The 24,099-nt window shown below is 40.2% G+C and overlaps 1 protein-coding gene across 1 annotated transcript in view; it reads left to right on the forward strand.

Moving 5' to 3' along the window:
- The window catches only part of LOC310931526 (metabotropic glutamate receptor 7-like), a gene marked incomplete at its 3' end in the record, with an annotated part of 146,270 nt that overhangs the window by 44,785 nt on the left and 77,386 nt on the right, over positions 1-24,099 (forward strand). The window contains exon 2 of the mRNA XM_083894700.1: positions 19,258-19,474. Within this exon, the coding sequence (XP_083750826.1) occupies positions 19,258-19,474 (217 nt within the window). The remainder of the gene's footprint in view (positions 1-19,257; positions 19,475-24,099) is intronic.

The raw sequence follows: 24,099 nt of genomic DNA on the forward strand, positions 1-24,099 counted from the left end.
TACGCTATATCATCTATGACCACAAGAGGCAGTGGGCGTTGCTACTGCATCACTGAAAAAATGACACGACTAATCCATAAAGACAGAGAGAACACAGATAAAATGCCACCAAATAAAAGCTACACTGCAGAAATTAAACTGCAAAAGTATGCAGCCGAAAATGGTAATCGAGCAGCAGAAAGAAAGTTTGGAGTGAGTAAAAGACTCGTCAGGGACTGTCAAAAAGCAGAGGTAACAAATCGCGGGCTGAAAGCCCGATGGCCAGAGCTGGAGGACCGAGTCCACATAATGGGTTCTTGAACAGCCTGCTGCTGGAAGGGGCTTATCAATGGTGCATTTACGTCTCCATGCGCATGGAGCCAAGGAGATGAAAATATATGATTTTGCTGCCGGGCCTTCTTGGTGCTACCCAACCACCTGTCAATCAGAGAATGGACCACGATGTGTCAGAAACTAGTCTATGACGGTGTTTGTGGACTCACAATCAGTAGACAATATTTATGATTAAAACATTTAATTATAGATATTGATGGACCTGAACGTTAAGTCGCAAAATATATGTAACTTAGTTGTGAGTGTCCAATTTACCTAATCCCCATATTGCATGATTTTGGACTGTGTGAGGAAGCCAGAGAACACCCACACACACACGGGGAGAACACCCAAACTCCATGCAGAAACTCCCTTGTTTCCAGGGCACAAAACCGGGTCTTCTTGCTGCAAAGGCAAGAGTGCTGACCACTACATCAACCGTGCAGACAATTCTTATAGGGAGGAATTTGTTGTGGATGTGTGGTTGAATGACAAACACTGGACCCCCGTCACAACCTGGGTCTTATGCTGCTTTCACACTGGATGCAAAGACTTTTTTTTATATTGTATCACTTGCCCAACTGTGGTTGTTTTGTGTAAATCTACAGTAACTGCTTGTGTGGGACAAGCGCTGGAGCTAACCGACAGTCTAACACAGTGCAGCCAACAGCTTGAATCGAGCAACATACAAACAAGCCCCATTTTCACCAGGCAGTGCAGTTACCAAGACAACCCATTTACGGTTCTTCCGTTGCGGCAACGAGCACAGTGTTCCGGCAACGAAAGGGTCGCCCTAGGCATTCTACTGACTGTTTGAGAGAGCGGACTCAAGGCTTGTATCATAGGAAGCTACATATTGAACTAATGCGGCTATTGCCATGCATCCCGCCTACAGCCGTTGCGGTGGAGACGGTCAAAACCGTACCATGATGAGCTGAACTGGTGGAAATGCAGAGATATATTCATTAATTCTCCATGTCTGCTTATTTCTGCTATGTCTTTGGGACATCACACTCGAGTTCAAATATTTAAACTAGATTTGTATCATGTTGGGGTTTTTGTGTCGCCTTGATCTTGAATCAAGTCAGTGATGAGTTTGTCAGTGTTTCTCTGTGACCGCGATGTTTCTCTAAATCTGCTGTAATCAATGAATTTTGATCTTGAACGTTCATCTTCAGGTTCAACCGTGGACCATGACCACACAGGGGATCATAACTCAGCTCTGCAGTTATACGACATTTTAGTCAACTTTAACGGTCTGTGTTTACTATTCTGCTTCACTCCAGATATCATTTTCTAGTCTGAGCAGGCTGCTGCTGCTGCTGCTGCTGCTGCTGATGGCAGATGAAGTTTGCAGGTGGAGCATTTTTAGTACCTGCAGTTCTTGATACAAACATAGAATATAGAAGTAAAGGACATAGTTAGCTGGCTGCAAAACAAACTCCTGTTGTTGAATTGTCAGAAACAATTATGTATGAACATTTTAAAAACAATTAAAATACAGTTGATTTCAAGAATGCGGGGTTCAAATTAAATGAAAATTGGGGACAAAAGAGACAAGGACAGCCAGGACGGGAACGTTGGCTGGCTTTCAAGCAAATGACTGAGGGCAGATTGTCTCGACTTGGGGGGAATCTGGCAGTCTGTGGAGCTCTGTGGGCAGGAAGTGTCTGCTGATCATCTGTGTGGGCGTGTCTGCGAGCAGACGGGCTGCAACGACGGAGGAAGATGAGATTCACTCCTTTCTCTCCCGATGGGGCTAAAAATGCACAAAGGGGCGGTGAACAAGGGAGCGAGGCTGAAAGTCACAGGTTGTGTGAGGGCACAGTGATGAAACGTCGCCTTCACAGAAGGAGAGAAAAGAGAGTTTGAGTGAGAGACACAGATGGGCAGGATGAGAGAGGGGGGAGAGAGTGAAAGAGAGAGGGAGTGGAAGCCGTCAGTTGCCTGCACGCCTCCTCTGCTGTGCTCGCAGTGCCATTCTCTGGTGAAGAGAGATTACCAAAGCCTAGCCTGGGGTTGCATGTATAGACACAGTCATTACCTCTGCCCTGCACTACTGTCTGATTAAAAACAGGGGCTGCATGACCCACACATACTCCATGTTCCAGTTCCAGAGTCTTGATTTAGCAGGAAAGATGAAAAATGTGATAACTGTTCAATATCTTTATAGGCCTGGTTTATCATACTGTGTTATTTGTTAGTGGGGATATTGACCGCTGTTGTTTTACACCTCCAGGCGGCAGAGCTTCAAATAAATCTTTAGATGAGGGATGTGTTTTTGTTTTTTTTGGTGGGAAAATATTCATTCCATTATGGATGGGGTGTCTAGTTTTTGAATTGTTTCCAAAATGGCTCCTCAGGCCATTCATAAGATCATATTTACAGTTTGTGTGTGCGTGTCATTGTGCTGGTGTCACAAGGACGGCCTGTGTGTTGGCGTGCGGCCACTGGCAGCATGGGGTTATACAGACGGCTCTGTCAGAACCCGCTGTCGTTTCCGCCGCCGCTGCTGTGGAGACTTGCAAACAGCCGAGTTGAGCTGACTGATGTCAAGATATACTTAGAAGCTAATCAAGCAGCAAATCGAGGTGCAGGGATCCCTACAACAGGAAGTGCCTGACTGCCCTCGTTCCAGTTCATGGGAAACTTTTCAGCGCTGCCACTCACAGATCATTTGCAGTCGTGTTTTAGAGAACTGTTTATTAATTGATAGCGGGGTCAGTCCGGACAAGACTTTGCTTTTCTGTGCCTTATTTTTTGACACTGACGGTGTCGAGTCAGTGCTACCTTTCATAGATAAAAGATCTGTATTTAAGGGACGGATTCTATTTTAGGTTTTTGTCTGAAAAACCATTAACTGTCATTAGAGGACAGCCAATATCATTTTTTATGCTGATGTAGATCTTTAGAAATCAGTGCAATTAATTATAAATATTGTCCACCTATTAATTGGTCTACCTCTTAGTGTCATACCCTCAGCTTTCTGTGGAGACATCTAGAGCTGAAACAATTAATACATTATTAATCGATTACTAAAGTAATCCTCCACTATTTTGATCATCGATTAATCGGTTTGAAGCTTTTTTCATTATTAAAACAAGATTCCTGATTGTTTTAGCTTCTTAAATGTGGATATTCTCTTTGTTTCTTTGCTCCACATAACAAAGAAATCATTAAAAACGGAATACTTTTGAGAACATCGTCATTTTCAGGTTTGACAAACAATGATCAATGTTTTTTTTAAACATTTTCTAACATTTTATGGACTAAACAATTAAGCGAGAAAATAATCGACAGATTAATCTATTACGAAAATAATCGTTAGTTGCAGCTCTAGAGACAGCACATCGTGTCATATGTGCAGGCTACCTTCTTCTCAGATGGCAGGGATTGATGGTTGCTATTACCCCGACTGGGTGTCGTGATGTGCCATATGCTGTCTGTTTCCCCTCAAACAACATTTCTTTTTTTGCGTCATCCATGCGAGAGAAAAGGCAGAGCAGAGCAGCACAGCAAGCTGCATCAGCACCAACTGCTCTCAACTCGTCAGACTCATTTCCTTCACATCAGCAGTGCAAGACACTAAACACGCACATTACACCTCCTCACCTTTCTTAAGAGCCGCCCCTGCTGCTTGTGGGCTGCTCCAGGTGAAAATGCAACAGAAAGGCTGAGGCACACTAATTAACTTCACCTGGCATCCCCACTTACCATGGAGTGCATCCAACCTTTACACAAACTTGCTTAGTCACCTTTGCTCTTAAACACCCCGTTTGAATTCCTCATTTTATTTCAGTAAGCAGATTACCACCCACCTTCTCGCAACAGCTTCCTCCCTTTCTTCGTTTTTCAAATCGTTCTTTAGACCTTGGCGAAAGATTTTTTATTCAGGGCGGCCGTAGCACTTTGTGGTGGTGAATCAATAAAACAGTGTCCCCGATAACAGACCTCTGTGTTTTCCTCCCATCGATCCTGTCAGCCCAGATACATTCAAGAGCAAGCCTGGCGATTACCCTCAGCAATCCAAACTTTGATCTATACTGCAGATGACAGGTGCCAGACATCAGCTTTGGGTAATTGTGATACTGAATGGGGGCATTGTTAACCATCCTCTCTTGGCTTGGACTCAGTCATTCATGAACGCTCTGTGGTTATTGTTGTCAGTGTAGAAAGCTTATAGGCATCTCCATCACACATTCACCTTGCTGCCACTACAGTATAGATCATGTTGTCATGTGTCACGTCATGTTACAGATGCATGTTGTCAAGAGTGATGGCTGCAATAAGTGCAACTGAGTGATTCACCAAATGTGTGTTTTATTTGAACCTTTATTTCACTAAGTCATTGATATTCAAATATGCACAAAGCTCATTTCAGCATCCATCATCATGCCAGTGGAAACAGACAATGGACACATGTAACATAAGGTTCATTCCCACTGCTGGAACTGGAGGACTTTCCCAGGAACTATGTGCATTCCCACCACAGGGACAAGGGACTAAATTCAATTCTATAGACCCCTTTGAGAGCTACGTCACAGAAATATGTGTGCGCATGTTTGGGTGAGAAAACATGCTCGTACCATTAACTTGTACCAAGTCAACAGTCCAACATATAAGATGCCTACTTGTAGCATAGTTGGTTGTGGAAATAGAACCAACAATTGTGTCAAGTTTTTGTGTCAAGAAGCAAGCATTAAAAAGAGAAGACTTGGGTGATGCTACTGCAGTCAAAGAGGCTCGGTTTGTAGTGCTCACTTCATTAAGTTATCATTTATCAGCCCTTTCTGTTAGATTACACTGAAAAGCCTAGATTTCACAGAAATGTGTGTGTCAATGCAGATATGTATACGAAACCTCTTCTGCCTAAAGTTATGTTATGGTCTTGGACGTAGCTAGCTTGTAGTTAGGCATTCAGCGACTTGTTAGAGAGCACCCTTTCTTGTGTGCACGGGCTAGGTTTATCTATAGGGTAAAAGTGAATAGCTGGCCACTTAATATCATCTACTAATCTTTTATGGAAGCTGGGTAGGTATTGTTTGAGGTCCTTGACATACATGCTCTTCGCTTACCCCAAACTGCATGCACATCCTTGCTAGGCTTTGAATGTTTGGAAACAATGAAAGGGTCTATTCAATTCAATTTGATTGTATAGCGCCGAATCACAACATACATTATCTCAAGGCACTGTACATAGACAGCATCGACATAGTGAGCAGAGAAGCTCACACAAAGAGCAAGCACTAGGCTAGGAAAGAAAAAAACATCAGTGACAGAACCAGACTACTGAATGGAACTACTGGGTAGTTTTTGGCCCCTAAAATGACCCTGCACTGGGTGTAGTACTTTCAGATTGTTCAGGAACCTTCGGGGGTGGAGCTTGTAACGAACATACCTGGTTATGCTCCAACGTTTGATTTCAGCCCATAAATCCCTGTAACAGCTCATAAAATCCCGAGCAGTTTACGTTTTGTGACTTTACTTTGTCGTAGTGCTTGTCTCTCTTGACAGCAGCACTTGCCGTGTTTAATGTTGCTCATATTCATTTTGTTGTTGTGTGTTGTTGTTTCCTGTTAGTGACCTCCAGTTTCATTATGAGCCAATCAGTTTTCCAAACTTAATAGTAATTGTTTGTAATCCTCACTGATAGCACTGCTGGCACTGTTGTGTGTCACTCATCAGCAGCGATGTTGCTCTGATCCTCTCTTTATTCTCTCAACATGTTGGTGACTCTTCAGAAACACTTATAAAGTTCTTTTTTTTACTCCCACGAACAGAAAGACTCAACATAAACTCTGTATTTATCACTTTCACTGTGACCTAGCTGCAGGCAAACACACCTGAACTCACTGTGCATTGGTGTGCTTGTGTGTGTGTGTGTGTGTGTGCAGAGCAATCACTTCACCACCACCACCCTCAAAGCTATGGAAGATATCTTTTTAAATAAAGGCCATGAATTAATAATTTTAAGTAATATTCTAAGTGTAATTTGTTGTAAACCATAGTAAAGTTGTTGTATTATAAGTTAACCAGTTACTTCCCAGAAAAAGAAACATTCCTAGTAGCTTCATTTCCTGTAGGTTATCTATGGTGGTGGAAGTGTGCTTGAAATGTAAATGTAAATTTCTAATTATTAAAGGCTCCAAGGGTTTTCTTTTGGGTTGCCTTCAGCAAAGACACTTTATCTACTTCTGCCGTTTCTGTGTTCAAGGGGGACTCGTGTAATCGCAAACTGCAACATGGAGAGTCGTCTTCAGGACATCTAACAGGTTGCAAATATAACGGGGGAGGGTCATCAACTACGCTCACCTTGAGCACACCTTGTTTACAATGCAACATATGTATGAACACACTCCAGCAGTTCTATCACTAAAATGTCCTTACTTCAACATCTGAGGCAACGATCAAAACACTCCTCAAAGGAGTAGTTTAGGTTGGTTTTCCACGACGAAATAGTACCTGCTCAACGTGGGCGGAGTCATCGCTGCACAACTGCATGAAACTGCGGTGACTTTGTTTTGCACATGGCACACAAACAAGTGATTTGTGACTTGTGACTTGTAAAGCATTTGTTTCCAGTGTAACTATTTTGTTCAGTACTTCCTCCATGACCAGAGCAGAGACTCAGTCACTGGACTGATATACAGTGGCCGGTCATGATTGCGATCAGCAGTGCTGTCTTCTGTTAAATAATTAGATTTTAGACATTTCCCTGGTAACTGTTGGAGATTAACCAACATTTTTAAGATAGTTAAGTCTTTTTAACTGATCTACACTTCGGCATTGTTCGGCTTTGATTCTTGTGTCGGACATCTCTTCCTGTGACGGCACTCTGACCAGTCAGTAGCCAGCAGTCTGGCAACGTCACATATCCTACCTACCGACTGCGCTTGCAACCTCACCAGAGCATATATTTGGAAAAAGTAGCTGGTACCCGGTACTATGCTAGTGGAAACGCAACTTAACTGTGCCGTGCTAAGGCGAGACGGTGGAAACATGCCCTTAGCTAGCACCATCATATTTTTATATTTTTTTATTTTTATTTTTGTAACCCTAGAGGCTTTTAAGGCATTTCTGCCACACATAATCCTTTAAATATAAACAATTCATGCCACAACTTAAATTACATTATAATAATATAATCTTTCCTTTTTTCTCACCCCTTTATGTCCCCTACAGTTTTGTAATGCAATTATTCAAGCTTAGTTTTTTTAAATTCAAATATAAATGATTCAAATTCAGTTTCTGGTTGCACATATTTCAGCCCATAGCTGTCTTTCTGTCATTTTTCCTTCCACCCAGGCAGATGCTGCACATCTTTGAGTGTGGTTCTGTCAGAGAGATTATTTTCTGCATGCACATTGTGTGACCTGTTTTCTTTCTCTTCTCTGTGATATTGTATTGAGATTATATATATATGTTGGGATTTGGTGCTCCAAAATTTTGATTTGCTTTTAATATGTTATGTACCTAAACAAATAAAGAAAAAGAAAGAAAGAAATAAAGAAAAACAGAAAGAAAGAAGGTAATTCCAGGATCAGAGTCAGTTGTAGAAATGGTTTGATTTGCCTGTTTGTGTTGACAGACTGCACTTGAATGAAAAATATCTCTTCTCCATGACTTATTATCTCTGTTTTATCAGCTGCTTTAAAGACATTAGTGCAGTTTGTTACAACAAAAGATATAACAAAAAAAAAAAGCTCAGGGTATCAATCGTGCAAACTGTGACCAAAAAGGAATAGTTAAGGGACAACTTTATCACACAGAGACAAATTTAACTTCATTAATTTATTTCACACTGAGGCTTGAATTACAAACTTGCGTCTGACTCAATTTATAGGACATTAGCTGCCTGAGGAAAAATAAACACACAGAAAAAAATGTTGGATTATACTCAGTGTCAGTTAGTCAGCAGCTCCTTGTATCTTCTTAATTCCAGCAGCTCCATTCCTCACACCTCTGCATTTTCTTAATCAAGGTTTTCGATCAAGCACTGTTACTCGGAGGTCAAAGTGGTAATAAAGAAAATAGTGGTGGGCTGAAAATGTGGATGTTTGCACTGCAAGCTGTAGATTCCTGGGGAATAAGGGTTGGGAGAAATTGTATCAGCAGGGTACAAGCCCGCGATGCGACGGAGTAAAAAAAGACATTGGCTTCTTAAATGGTTCCCTGCAGCAAAAAAGCTCCAGAGAGACAAATGTACAAGCAGCTTTCTATCACAGCTGGGGCAAAGATGGGACCTGATTCAACAAACTTATAACACCCTTTGACTCCCACCATATTACTATAGCAGCGCTCTTATCCCCCATCTATTCTACAAATAGACACTTCACTTTTCGGAAGAGAAGACTCTTGTCTTTTTAAATGTAAATCGCTGTTGCTGTTCCATTACTTTGCTGTACTCGGTCTTTCTTGTTGTTGACCTAATATCATGAGTCTAGACGGAACTGAAGAAACTGAATTTCCCCTTGTGATACAGCATCTCTGCAGCGTTGCTTCATGTGAATTAGTTTAATTGTGTAAAATAGAAAACTTTCTCCATGTCACAAAACTTTACTGAGGTTGTTTTACTCTTGTGTGAATCTTCTATGGATGAGAATGGTCTTACAGATACAAGATATTTATGGGGTAGTCCTAAAAAAGTAATTAGTTACTAGTTACTGCTGTAAATTGTAATGAGATTACTTTACTAGTTACTGGATTTGACAAGTAACTTCACTACTTATTACTTTACTTTCCTGTTTCTTAATTTACCGTGTAGATATGTGGACAAGCATCACTTTGCCTGCCCACATAGTGTTTGTATGATTGTATAATGTATACATAATGGCATGTAAAACCATATGTTCCAACACAGACTGGATCATTTCTCTATGCGCAGTTTTATCCCCACATCCATATATATATATCCACACACATAATGATTTTTATGACGAGGATCGAGTTCAGTCGCGATGAAATACAGGGGATCAAAGTAGATTTTAGTAAAACGTGTTGACAGATTCTCAAGAGCGCACTTTTCATTGTTTTCACTCCATGGTCTCAATCTTTGTGTAGAAGACGCTTTAGCGCTATAATTAATGGAATAACAGATGCATCAGATGAGCTGATCTCTTTAGCTAACTGGTCAAAGAGAGAGAGAAGAGAGTTCTGTCGCGGGGAGTTCATAATCTGTGCTGTTTGCAACCAAGTTTTTCCAGAGACTTTCCAGAGACTTTCCAGCATTTAATAGGTGATGATCCACAGTGTACTTACATCTTGTTGGAACCGTTTTTTTGGTGTTCCAAACTGATCTTGGACAGACTCTAAGCGGGTATAGACAGGCGTGTGCTGGCCGCAGTTTTTTTTTTTTTTTTTTATGTATATTTTGGGCCTTTTTGCCTTTAATGATAGCATAGTATAGAGAGACAGGAAACGGGAGGCAGAGAGATGGGGAATGACACGCAGGATAGACTGCTAGGTGCTGGATTCAAACCAGGGTCGCCTGCAGCGAGGACTACAGCCTCAGCATATGGGGCAGGTGCTCTCCCAACTGAGCCACCGCTGCCCCCTGGCCGCAGTTTTTGCTCTGAAAAAACCCGGTCCGGTTACGTAAACAGCGGTTCTCCTGAACAGCAGATCGTCCTGCTCCGGGCACTAGTCCGGGCACATCCGGTTGCATACATTGAACCGCAGAAGAAGAATAACGTCCGTTGTGGAGGTGTTTCACGAGCGACAGTGTCTTCTGACTCCGGGTCAAAGTCATAAAAGAGACTGCGGCGGGGAGTCGTGAAGAAGCTATTTTTAAACATTGTGAAAACAATGTTTTGATAATGAGTAGCAGTGCATCCACCGTTCCAGAGGGGGGAGCTGCTCTTCTGAGAGCGGGTGTGCTGAAAATGTCACTTCCAGGTATTGGCCAATCACAAGACAGTTGTGAAGGCTCTACGCTGGATGGCCAATCACAACACAGTCTGTCTTCTCGGGGTGAGATTTTTGTCTGAAACAGCGTGGCTGACGAGAGCTTCAATAAGGACAGATTTCTATTGGCTCGTTTACAGCAACTAGGAGGTTTTTGACCCTAAAAACAAGTTAATGTATGTAAGTAGACCTCCATAACTAACATTATGTGCAACAGGACCACTCTATGTGAGCTTTAAACGGATCAGAACTTTACACACAGGCACGGGTAATGCAGAAAAGCGCGTTACCGATATCTTTAGTGTAATGCGTTACTTTAGTTTGTTACCCAAAAAAGTAATATCGTTACCGTAATCCGTTAATTTGTAACTCGTTACCCCCAACACTGTTTATATTATACTGTATATTATAATTATGATGTATATATTTATGGTATCTGTGATGACTTTTCATAGTTTTAAAGGCTGTTGCATTCATAATCATCATATATTATAATATATTTATAAAATAATAATAATACATGGAATCACCAAAATTAGAAATAATAAAAGAAATAAAACGTGTATTATCTGAAATTCAAGATAATAATTGTATTTCAAGATAATATGTAATACAGATCATAAACAATATAGATATTTGATTTTAGAACATATTTGCAACCCATTGTCACCTTCCAAGAGTCCAGAGAAACAACCTGTGTGCAGCTTTATATTCCAATGGAATATCCTGGCATATCCTACATATATCTCATATATAAGAATATGCACGTAAAGTGAAACAACATTTTTTAAGACCCACCCCTGAATCCATTACAGTACTCAATGACTCCAATATTAAATCAATGTATGGTTTTCTCCAGTGGACGATTAGGTCATACTGGTTTAAAAGTAACAGTGATACAGATTGGAATGTAATATCTGCTTTTGTTTCTTTGTCTGCTCCGACATGGCGGCTACAGAAACCTATATATAACTAACACTGGTTAACTTTCCGCAAATTATAACGTTATATCGGTCATCTGAATTTGCTTTTTAATAACTGTGTATTGAACATAGATCTGCCCAGCTTTACAGGAACAGTGTTGCTCCTTAATATCGTTGTCCTCCATATTTAATGTCATTTTTTGTTGCTGAGACAGCCATGACATACTGAATATAGCCCAGTGTCCCTCAGCCCCGGTCCTGGGGACCCACTGTTCTACATGTTTTAGAGGTTTCCTTGCCTGATTCAAATAAATGGGTCATTATCACGCTTCTGCAGAGCTTGATGGCCATTTGAATCAGGTGTGCTGGAGCAGGGGAAACATCTAAAACATGCAGGACAGTGGCTCCCTGAGGACCAGGGCTGAGAAACACTGGTATAGCCTTCAAATGCATGACCCCCTCTCTCTCTTTGTGCATTTGGTTCCAGTGGGAGCCATGTTGTTATTAAAATTATACACAGAATCATCAGACAATAGATCAAAGACATCAAAGCAACAATTCTACCTTTGTTGTAAAAGTAAAGTTTTTTACAATGTCTGTGAAGAGTTTTATTCATATTTTAGTGTTGATTCAGACTTTTTTGGGCCTACATCCTGACGAGTGAAATATGGAAATTCTATATTAACCCTTAGAACACAGAGCATTTCAGCTGCCTTTTTCCATATAAACAGAGGGTATAAGAATGTGCACTATAGGGTGTCTTCTATTTCACCAACTGTAATAAACACACCTGAGCAAAAAGTAGACAAAATTTAATTTGGAAATTTTGGGGGAAGACTTCACAGTTGGCTCGTTTTTATGAACAAAAATTATATAAAAACGATCTAATTTTGTGACTTCTGCACAATTATTATCACTACTGAAATAGATAGTGTTGTTGAGTCATAATTTGACTCAACAACACTAGAGAAGATGAAAAAACGACCTGAATATGTGACCTATAAACACACACTTCCAGGATGTCCATATAAGGAGTTGTGCATTATTCCCATGGAAAATTACCGTGGGTGCACCTGTGGCACAGATCCACATGAGCACTAACATCAGAATATTTACATCACCTCCTCTTCTTGGTGTGACGTTGCTCCTGAGATTTGCTATCCTTGTTTTCAGTACTGTATATAATTTTTTCCTACATAGGCTTGACCAAATGAGCATTTTATTAAATATCTTAAATAGTATGTGTGGGCTCTACCTCATCATGCACTTTATATTATTCTGTCAGGCTGTTCCACTTCAGTAGAGAAAGGTTATGTGTGTATAATTCCCTATGGTCAACAACAATTCATATCATTGTATCACTGAAATAGTAGTAGGTGTGTTTTTTTCATTGAGGTAAAAACAAATTGAGTCTTCTTGAGCTCAACCTTCTTTCTTTGGTACTTAATTTGTCAGCTTTGTGCAGTTGACCCCCTTTGAGTTGTGGGTCAAAGCTATAACTCACACTCTGTGAGTTGAAGCAGTCCCATCAGTGAGCCGCTGTGTCCTCATTCCTGTGTTTCCCTAGTGTCTGCCTGCTTTTGATCACTCGAACAGAAACGTCTGGCGTTCATGCAGAGCTCAGATCAGGCTGTTTGATGAACGCCTGCACTGGCTCCAAGAGAAAGTGATGCGATATACCCGCTTGTGCACCTTTACCTGTTCTAACAGGAGGTAGGCAGTTGTATTCCAGACCTGCCACCATATGTGATTCAAAAACTCATTCACAGATCCTTTAAAGTGTGTCGTCTAAATGCAAACAAATTTGTTACATTCAAACCATTGTCAAATGAGTTCACACAATGTTGATAAAGTCTGTCAGCTCCACAGGACTCTCTCTGTGTGTTCTGTGTGGAGGTGTTTAAATCTCACGTCCCCAGACAACATTCCCTCTTTGCACAACAGCAATATTATTGTCTTTGTAACGTGATACAGCTGCAAACAGGTTAGAGTAGGACTGAAAACACAAAGAATTGTACACAAAGAGTCTCAGCAGTGGAGTCTTCTTCTCAAACAACATGGCTGTTCAACTCATTCATGACTGTTTTTCCACTGTGGTCCCAGCTCGCCTCGACATGGCAAGGTTTAGGATGTGTTTCCACTACAAAAGTACCTACTCAACGTGGGTGGAGTCATCACTGCACGGCTGCATGAAACTGTGCATGAAACGAGTGACTTGTAAAGCAGTTGTTTTCAGTGTAACTGAATCATTAGAATCAGTTCATTAAAACTAATTGTTCAGTATTTCCTCCATGACTGGAGCACAGACTCCGTTTGACACAGTCACTGGACTGAAATACAGCGGCAGCGTTTGTGATGCCAATTTTTTTTTTTTTTAAGGATTTCGATTACGGAACCCAGGCCCATGTCGAAAATATTAATTTTGACATACATCACATTTTCGTCTACTTTCCTGTGGTTGCGAGACTGAAAGTTTGCTCAGACAGAACCTTCACATTGCATCACTTTTGTCAAATGTGACCAAATAGCCCCAAGCGGCTGATGTACTGCACTAACTGTACATAAGTTAGTCCGTAGTTAGTTAGCCAGCCAGTTAGCCAGTTAGCCAACGGCTGTGTCTCCGGTAATGTGTGACTGACTCTGTTCAGTGTCTAACTGGACTCTGAATTTACCAGTGACTCCTGTTCTTCTTATTTGTCTTTCCCCACTGCCTTTTCTTTTGCCGTACTGTATGTGAAACTGATTGGTGAAGTGCTGATTTTTCAATAAAGTTGAGACATTTTCCACTCATGCAGACATGTATTGAGCAGTCATGAATGCAGCAGTCTGTAGCCCCAGCACAGGCTCTGTCAGGCTTTGGCACTTGGGCTGTAACGATATGCGTATCTAAATCCAAATCACGATACTCAGAGCCACAAACCTGTCTCGTGGCATGAGAAACAGAATCGCGAAACGCCCTTTCTAACTCCCAGTTATTTTCCAGTCAGCCACATGATGAGCTGTTAGCGCTACCAAACTTATTTTTATTAGTGGTGTCAAATTATCGCGTTAATTGTGAATAATTAATTACAGTCATCATTAACGCGTTATGTTTTTTAATCGCGTTAATCTCTTCTTCACTGATCCCAGTCTGATTGATCATTTACTTTGTATTTTTCAACAGTATTGTTTTGTGACAGAAAAGAGAGAAATCTTTGGTTATTTATATATTTATGTTCAAATCTGTTCACAGTGTTCCAAAATATTTGTTATTAAATGTTACATTAAGTTGTTATATAAGTAAATGTTGTTTAAAAAATGTTTAAAAAAAATTGTGGAATGTATCGAATCATGGGTCAAAAATCGTGATACAAATCGAATCTTGAGTTTGTGTATCGTTACAGCTCTATTTGGCACAGAGTTGATTTTAGCTAAAATTGATCATACTTGTGTGTAAAACTGACTTACCACAAGTATGTGACAAAGTATACACCAAAAGAAAAGTGAAGGGATCACAAAAGTGATTGCACTTACCTGAAGTGGACTTACAGTGGTTTACTGAAGTTCACGACAATCTATCCAGTATCTGCTGCAGCATTTGAGACTGACAGATCAATATTTCTCTCTTTATAGATCCACTCTTCTAGCATGACTAAAATCTGAGCAATTTAAAACGTACTTAAGGGTAAATACACCCGCAGACTATTAATACGTTTCCTTAGCCTTTTGAAAAGGTGACTGTCTCGCACCTTCCTCCAGAACTTAATTGAAATAACCTGCAGACTATCTTTATGAGATACTCTCAGGGGGAAAATGTGGTGGAAACTGGATGGAAAAAAATGGGTGTTTTTAATCAAAGGCACTTGTGAGGCTGCACTTCAGTGTCACGTCCATCATTAATAAGCAACAAAAACCTGGGATCTGCTCAGCTGACTCTAATAGCTGCCAAGTCACTGAATGAATTAACACATTAAACAATAAATAAAAACAGTAACTGTATTTTCCTCAGAGCAGCGTGATGCTGCGTGGTGCCAGTGTAGGAAAACAGACAAAGAAAAAAAAGAGAACTTGCCGTGTCTATACTTCACCAACCCTGATTCCCAGGCTTTGTCTGGATGATGGAGGTTCAAAGCTTATTTCAGAGTGGACAAAGACCCGTCTGACCTACTTCTTTTGGAGTGTCAAAAGACGCTGCATTTGGATTTTTCATCTCAGTTTGACACAAAAGTGTCCCTCTTGATTGTGCTCGTCTCCACTGGAAATAAAAAAGTATTTGTTCCCACGACCCTGCTGCTGCACGTGAACTGCCTCTTAATTATCCACATGTGCACTCTTCCATTAGATAGCAGTATGTCACGGGAGCAGACAGTTCACCTGGAAGCACTGGTGCTATAGTGCATCAACTGAGTCGCTGCTCATTCACTCTGAATGGGACATCATTGACTGTTGAACGCCGTATAACCGCATTGTGATTCTGTTGTTTTGCCAATCAAATCACATTATGCAAATACTCCAGGACAGATGCTTGCCAATCCGATCAATTTTATGTGTTTTAGCTCAAGGAGTTCACACGCTTGACAGTCTTGCTGGTGGTTTTTGTCAGACAGAGTGAATCCAACTTGCACTGCAACTAATGTTCATTTTAATAATCGAGCAATCTGTCTATTATTTTTTAGATTATTCTAATATAAAACCGATAAAAAGGAAATGTATCTACTTTTTTTGTGTCCGTTTTAATGGACAAACGCACAATTTCAGGCCAATTTAAAAGAAAACTTAATGAACAGAAATACTCTCTGTTTTCTCCAGTTTTGTTGATGGATAAGTGATAAATTAGCATCAATCTCCTTCACCCAGATTAGAAACGCTGTTCTTTGAAGGCGTTAATGTTAAGTGCTCCAATACATTTTTCTCTCTGCTAATGTTGTTCTCTGCTTCTACTTCTTCTTCTTCTTCTTTTTTTTACAGCGGTCGACCAGCTTGATGGTGCTTGCTGCCATGGCTTTGGTTGGCTTACTTCCTCTCATTAGGGGGTAGCAACTGTATAACATAGACCCAACTAATCAATTATTAATTTAGTTGCCAACCATTTTAATAATCGATTGAATCATTTAGTTGTTGCAGCCCTAAATCCAACAATGGTGGACACCGAGTCACCATTCAAGGCCATCCATAACCTTGGCCCCCATGAACACACCCATGTATACTCTTAGGTCTTCTTCCTCTATCCACTGCAATGTCTAACATGGGGTCCAGGTCCACTCTGCCCCACACCTCTGAATCTCTTTCCATCTTCACATCCCGTCTAAAAACACATCTGTTCACACTAGCATATTCACTTTGATTTGGTTTATGCAAACCGTCTTTAAAACCCCTCTGTATGGTTTTATGCATTAACTTGTCTTTATTGTTGTTGTTTACTGTTATTCTTCATATTTCTTAAAACTCTGTCATTAAGGTGACCTTGAGTGTGCTTTAAACAGCACCTCAAATAAAACGTGTTATTATTACCATCAGTAACCTCCAGTATTTGCCTTGAGCACCAAGAGTCAGGCCCTCTCACAGACAGGTGTGTAGGGGCAATGCATACATATGTATGAATACAGGGTACAGCTCAGGCCTTCTGCAGCGGCAAAGGATCGATTCTCCCCTTTAAATTCAAGTCAAGTCACTTTTATTGATATCGCCAAACATCAAACACAGTTTCGCCTTGAAGTGCTTTACAGTCTGTACAGCAGGTGACGTCGTCTGTCCTCGTCCCTCTTCCAGGATGGACAGACATGCTGCTGTAAGAGTCATATGTACAGAATCAAACACAAGATTACAGATTATAAAAACATCAGATTTACAAAGAGTAGAGAGACATATACATCTCACAAACAGGAATTACAACAGAAAGATTTCCCGTGTACAGCTTTCATGCTTACTGTCTCTCAAATGTTAAAATGCCCCCAAAATGTGGCAATTGTTCTATAATACATTGCTTTTTTTTTTATTCATCATATGTATTATACTGCTCTCTTTAAGAAGGAGATCTAGTGTACAAATGGTTAAAAATACCAAAATCCCTTCATTCAATATTTATTCTATTTACTTGCTAATTTGAATATATGAACATTTTTTCAGTCACATTGAAACTTCGTCTACAAATGCAGGAACTCAAAGGAGGTAAAGTATTCATAAAAAAATCTAAATGATCAATCACTGTACTTCAAAAATAGAAACGATTTAGTGCTTGGCTGAAGGAGAAGTTAAATAGCTAACAATGTCAAACAAAAACAAAGGGAACTTGCATTAGAGATAATTCTGGCTGCTTCAAATGAGTAAGAAACAGATTTTATACTTTAGTTAGTGGAGATAATGAGACACAGGTGAATCAGATGAGACGCAGGTGTAATTAATCAGGGAGAGACCACTACAAAGTGAAGCCAGTAGAAGACACAAGGAGAAGATGAGAAGACATAACTTTAAAAAAAGACAGGACACATAGAAACTGTGAGAAAAGTAAGACAAATATCAAAAGTGGAATATAAACCCAAAAGTACAATCCAAACTTTCAACAAGAAAATCCTCAATGTCCACAGTGTCCCACAGCGGCACGACATGACAAATCTTTCATTGTTAGAAGGACTTTGAGATGGAATCCAACGCCGAGGACAGTAAGTGGACGGAAAGTAAAATAAATCAAAGCTAACCTGATGAACAAAGTACCATGTGATTATAACTGAGCTGTTTCAATGACAGTGAAACCTTGAATTGTGGTTGAAAGGGATGACTTTTCATTTTGCAGTATATTGTGTATAAATCTGACTCAAATGACCCAACGAGAGTCTAGTCTGGTCAAGATGGGGCCGGACTAGAGAAAACAAGTGGGGGAAAAAAACAGCAACTGTTCAATAGTGGGTGGACAATATGAGCTTAAAATGATGACGCAATAAATATATTCATGATGATATTTCATTGAACTTCAAAGTAAAAAGTGCCTGTTTTGATGCATCGTTCACAAGAATAACATTTATGATGCAAAAGCAGAGAAATATATCTGCAATCAACTAAATAATGTGCACAACAGTAATTAAAACACCTGACAAGCTCATACTACACTGTATGTGCTACAAATACAGAGTCTGATCAATATTTTACAGTTCATTATCGACAAAACAGGTGCAAAAAGCTAACATATAATAATAATTTACCTGTAAGTAACCGGTAGCAATGCTTTATTTATAGAATGACACCTTAATAGCTGTGTAACAATACTGTATATACTATAATTTGAGATATATATATCAATATAATAATTGAATACTATACATGCTTTTTTAAAGTTAAATCTCAAATAAAAATTATATACAACATAGACCTTTAAATTTTGTTACATTAAGCCACAGGCTATAACGGCAGATTTAAATAATTAAAAATGTGTGACCATTTAATGCCATACATTCGCCACAGTTAAGAACATTGTAAATGTATCATAAAACATCTATTAATCTACACAAATTAGCACTGAAAACATCCAGTTTTATTTTTCATAATTTATAATTTCAGAAGAGTTAAATCTTAACATGTGATGTTTTACAAAATCAAAGCTTTATTATAACATTCCTAAAGTAATATTTTGTGACCTCATTACTCAGTCCAACTTAAAGTTATCGTTCCCTTTCACTTTCGCCTTTTTCTCTCGACACCTCTCTTAAACATGCATCCATCCATTTTTTACCACTTTATCTTTACTGTCATAGAAACTCCACGATCACAAGCCGTGGAGCCGTGCTGGTTGGAATCCGTTTTCCGTTGCCATTCAAAAAAAAGTTGTTTTGTCTTCCTCTCTTCCTCCAACAACGGTTTTCTCTGCTTCTTTTTCACCTGCTCTGCCATGATGAACACCTATCACTGCCGCGATCTTATAGTGGTACCTGGTTAGGTGTTAATGCCGTGAAGCAATTTGTGTTTCTTGCGAGATTCTGTGGAATCCAGGTCAGCTGTCCTAATCTTGCAAGGCTGGTTTTTCCGCTACGGTAGAGACAGCCCCCAATCTCCTGAAGCTGTTAAATTACAAATCAGAAAAGTCACCACAGCAGCCAGACCTGATGCTGAAGTAAAGGTTATCTTCCTCTCTCTCCAAACTCTCCTTTAGATCCCGCAGGTCAGCTACGCTTCAACAGCTCCAGAGTTGAGCGATGACCGACGCTATGACTTCTTCTCGCGGGTGGTTCCTCCGGACTCCTTCCAGGCCCAGGCTATGGTGGACATTATCCGAGCGATGGGTTGGTCGTACGTATCCACCATCGCCTCAGAGGGCAGCTACGGGGAAAAGGGGATCGAGGCATTTACGCAACTCTCCAAAGAAGCAGGTAAGGAAAGATGCCACCTAATGGACACTGTATAAAACTGTATGTACAATATCACTTTTTGGAGAAGGTTTCCATTTCCCGCAGTTTACCGCAAAGCCTGTTGTCGGTGTTTGAAATATTGGATCTGTTTGGTAGCTTGTGCCTTTCTTGTCCCCAGTGAGTTGTGGAGTGTTACTGGAAACGGAGACAGAGAAGCAGCTTGTAGCTGAGATGCCACACAACAATAATGAGCCTTGTCTGTATCCATGCCACTGTGTGTTTTTTTCTTCTCCTTCTTCTTTTTTTAAACATAACGGTTTTAGATTTTTTTTTTTTGCTTTACTGCAAAATCTAGTTGAAGATGGACTGTCTGAGAATGTTCTACCGCAGTCTCTTTGGCCAACTGAGTGGAAAAAAGAGAACGGCCTGGCAACTGGTCATGTGGGAGAGTTTTGTTTTACATTCAGCTTCAACAAAGCTTAATTTTTTTGTGCTTGCTAGTGAGAATGCAGGGCTCTGAGGGTGTTAATGATGGTTAGGCAGTTCAAACTGCTCTGTTCTGGTTGTGTTTATAAGAAGTGCAGGGATATGCATTCTCAGATACTTAGTCTTTCTGAAACAAAGCCTGGCCTCTGCGGTGGACGTCCCCATACATTCCTCTAAGAAATCATATGATTAAACAGAGAGCGAGGGAGAGTGCTGCCACTGAATGGTCCATAATGCAAGCTATTAGAATCAGTCTAGTTTGTCCTGTAATGCAGCATTAATGGTGTTGTTGGTTTAATGTGGCAATGATCTTTGTCCAGGCTTAACAGTGAAATTATTATGTTTATGTTTGGATTTGCAGAGGTTATCGGGAGTTTGAAGGGTACTTACAGCACCGCAGTGATTCACATGCAGCCAAGAATGCTGTGCTTTTTGCCAGTGACTGGGCTGAACATTGTGCACATCATGCTTGACTCACCTGCGTTTTCCACATGAATGCAGCTGTTGACATGTGGTGGTACATGTGGAACCAGCAGTCACTTACGTAGGAGGATACATTTCAACAATCGTGTTGGCAGTGTTGTTATACTCCAGTCCAGGACTCTTGAATCTACTACTTTACCAATGACTCAAACATTGACAGCACTCAAGAATGTGGACTTTTTCTTTTTTGTAAAAGGTCATATTGCTATCATATCATGTATCATTACCACGTCTAGCCAGTCCAGTCTATGACGTCGTAACAATATGTTCCCAGCTTTGTCTCTCACTCAAGCTCAGACTTTGTCCAGATGGAAACGTTTGTTTCAACATTTTGTAAACTGCTCACTTTCCGCACCAAAGCCCATTGAGAAAATCAGCAATTTGTACATCTCAGCACACAGCTGTTGTTGATCCACTGTTGCCGTCATCAGGTTGGTGGTTGGTAACACGGTTGACGTAGTAGTTAGTGCTCTTGCCTTTGCAGCAAGAGGACCTGAGTTTGAGCCCAGGATTGAACATGGAGTTTGCATGTTCTCCCTGTGCAATATGACCATTACGTAAATTGAACACTCTATATTGACCGTAGGTGTGAAAGTGAATCAATGTTTGTCTCTATATGTGTGTCCCTTCGATGGACTGTCCCCGCCTATCGCCCTATGTCAGCTGAGATTGGCACGGCAACCCCCGCGACCCTCCTGTGGAGGATTATTACTCTGTATCACTGTGATGTGTGTTTGGGTCATTGTCCCAACTCATTACATGTTGTCTTTTAAATTGATTTATAACATCAACTCCTGTCCAGGGACAGTAGATGTAAATTAGCCATTTGGCTATAATCTGGCCCAATTATATATTGTGCATTGTCCCTGTCAAATAAACGTAAAATAAAATAAAAAATAAAAATAAAGCAGTAGAAAATGGATGGATGGATGGATGGACCTCAGTAACAAAAACTTACCAGTAGCTTCTGTGTCACCAGGCGTTAAAAAAACCCTCTTTCTCTTTGGACTTTGGTGCAGGAGATAGAGCAACTCACAAACGTCCACCTGTAAAAGGCTGGGGCAAAGATGTTCTCAAGATATCATAGATGTAAGTAGGCAAATGTCATTTTGGGTGAGCTTTTTGTTAAAGGTGCATTATGTAATACATCTAAAGCAACTGGCCATAATAACCTCCTAATATGTCACAGAGACTAAGTAATAATGTTCATATAACAAACTGAACTCACCAACAACAACAGTACAGCCAGAATATTTGCATTAAAAAAAATCTTTTGCAGACTGCAAATCATGTTTATGTTTTGAAATCATGTTTTGACATGTGGCGCCACCTACTGCGGTCTACCAATCATTGCAGTCAGTACAGTCTCAGCTGCCGAGCAACTACAGGTTGCCAGTTACGTCAGAAAACGAAACCTAAAAGACCTCGGTATTTTGAATTTGAATGTAGTAACTGTTTGTGGCCACATTCTTACATATGGCACCTTTAAGTAGTGTAAAACAATTTTTCCTTCGGGTCCGAGGCTAGTTCATGGAAACCAGTTGGGTTATGATTTGGGTTACCCAATCACTCACTTTGTTTTTGGTAAATAATTGTCATGATAAATATCAGATATTTCATGATTGATCTTATTTTTTGCTATTGAGAGAAAGTTGAAGAAACCACTCCTGTCTTTTCTGTCACATACTGTATATGTGGCAATACATACAACTGATATACTTATAGAACATTTCTGAATTGATAGTGAAGAAAATTATGTTGCATATACTTTATATTATATATTGCCTCGTCCTACTTTGCAAACACATAGTTCACATTAAATTCCAGCTAAACAGTAAATAATTATTTTTGGAAAAGTGATCATTTTATTAATGTTTATTACAAAACCTTTTTTAATCACAACTGAGTTTATTTCCAGGTGTAGCTTGAACAGTACGGACACAAATTGGAAGTGCAAAGCAGCAGCTTACGATGTATAATAATATAATTATCAGTTATATATCAGGGCACTGAAACTTATCTGGACTGTGACTCAACCTTGATGACGTGGACTCAGGTAATGGGGACCTGACTAGAACTCCTCTCCGGTGACTCAGACTCAAAGACAGGGAAGTCGTGACTCAAGTCAGAGTAAGACTATAAACCTGCAGGGCTTTTTAAAGCAGAAAGGCAATGAATAGGTTATGTGTTCAAATTCTAATTCCATTGCTGGGGTTTTTAAAAGAAGCATTATTGGTCGGGGCTTGGGAAATGACTCTCCCTTATTCATAATCGCACTTCCATGCAACAAGTACGATGCATCTGCTTCTCACCTACATCTCCGCTGATCCCTATCCATTTCCTATAAGTCTGCTGGGAGTGATCTCTGTCTCTTCTAATAGACTAATGTGCGGAAACCTCTAAAATGGGGGAAAGCTAATGATATCCCACCGGCACTGATCAGAAGTCCAACAAGCATGAATATTTTATCTGTGTGCATTCACGTCCACTGTGATCACTCATTAAAACTTTAAGAAGCTGTTTGTGGCGACGTAATTTGCATCAAGAGAATGAGAGAGACACAAACACGCAGACAAAATTGAGCCAGTGTTGGAACAAATAGGGGGAAAACCTGCTTTAAGGCTCATTTTGAAGTTTCATTTCATTTTATATCCTGATAAATGCACTTTCCTCCAGCTGTTTTTTTCAAATACATTTTCTTTCTTTCCTTTTTTTGCAGAAAACATAATGATTCATGAATTGCTGCACAAGGGGAATGGAATCCTAAGCCTCTGTTGTTGTTGTTGTTGTTGACTCATCCTGTTGCTTCTGAGCTATGCAGCCACTTTGCAATATTATGTATTCATATACAAATAAGAATTATATCCTCTAAAGGAAAGCTTCCCGCACCCAAGGCATCTTATCAGTAATAAACACATTAATTATGTAATACCGCGTCTATACATTCACAGGATTCACTCAAAGGCAGCGGTTATGCAGCAGAACGGAGTGAAAAGGATTGAAGTGAGGGAGCAAACATCTCGGTGAATATGGAAAGAGAATATCTTCGAAAAAACGGTGTTGCGCACGAACGCATTAAACATGCATCGTTTCTTTTTTGAGGAATTGCTAAACTGCAGATCGCCAGCAGCAACAACGCTGTTGGATGGATGTTGTTGCAGCTTCCCATACGAGTTGATCAATGGGACCTTGAGACGGTTTTTGTGGCTGCACTGTTTGGTTGCAGTGAAATGTCAGATGCATTAGTAGGATTCTCGCTTCACCACTTCAAGGAGATCCATCTCGCAGACTAATGCAATATGGCTGGCCATTACCCCAAGCTGAGACTGGAGTGATGGTCAGCTTTTATTGATCTCTTCTGTTTTCTCTAGTCTTTTTGTTTTTTTTCTCCACTCTCTCTCCGCTGTTTAGACACTGCTTCAGTGTGCACCTTCATCCTGACTGCAGGTGAAGCTGGCAGAGATGAATCTTGTTTGTATTTTTCTGAGTCTTTGTATGGACCGGAGCCACGGCGATTGAGTTCAGTGTTCCCATTTAATCAAAAGACTTGCATTTGAGGAAAAAAACCTCCCGACATAATATCCCCGCGGAATTGATTGCAGCAAGTTGCCAACATGATGCTTTCTTAGATCAAATTTGAGCCGTGAGAGGGGAGAAAACAAATCTGCCAGTAAAGT

This window comes from Microchirus variegatus (genome assembly GCF_963457635.1).
Source record: "Microchirus variegatus genome assembly, chromosome: 9".
NCBI lineage: Eukaryota > Metazoa > Chordata > Actinopteri > Pleuronectiformes > Soleidae > Microchirus > Microchirus variegatus.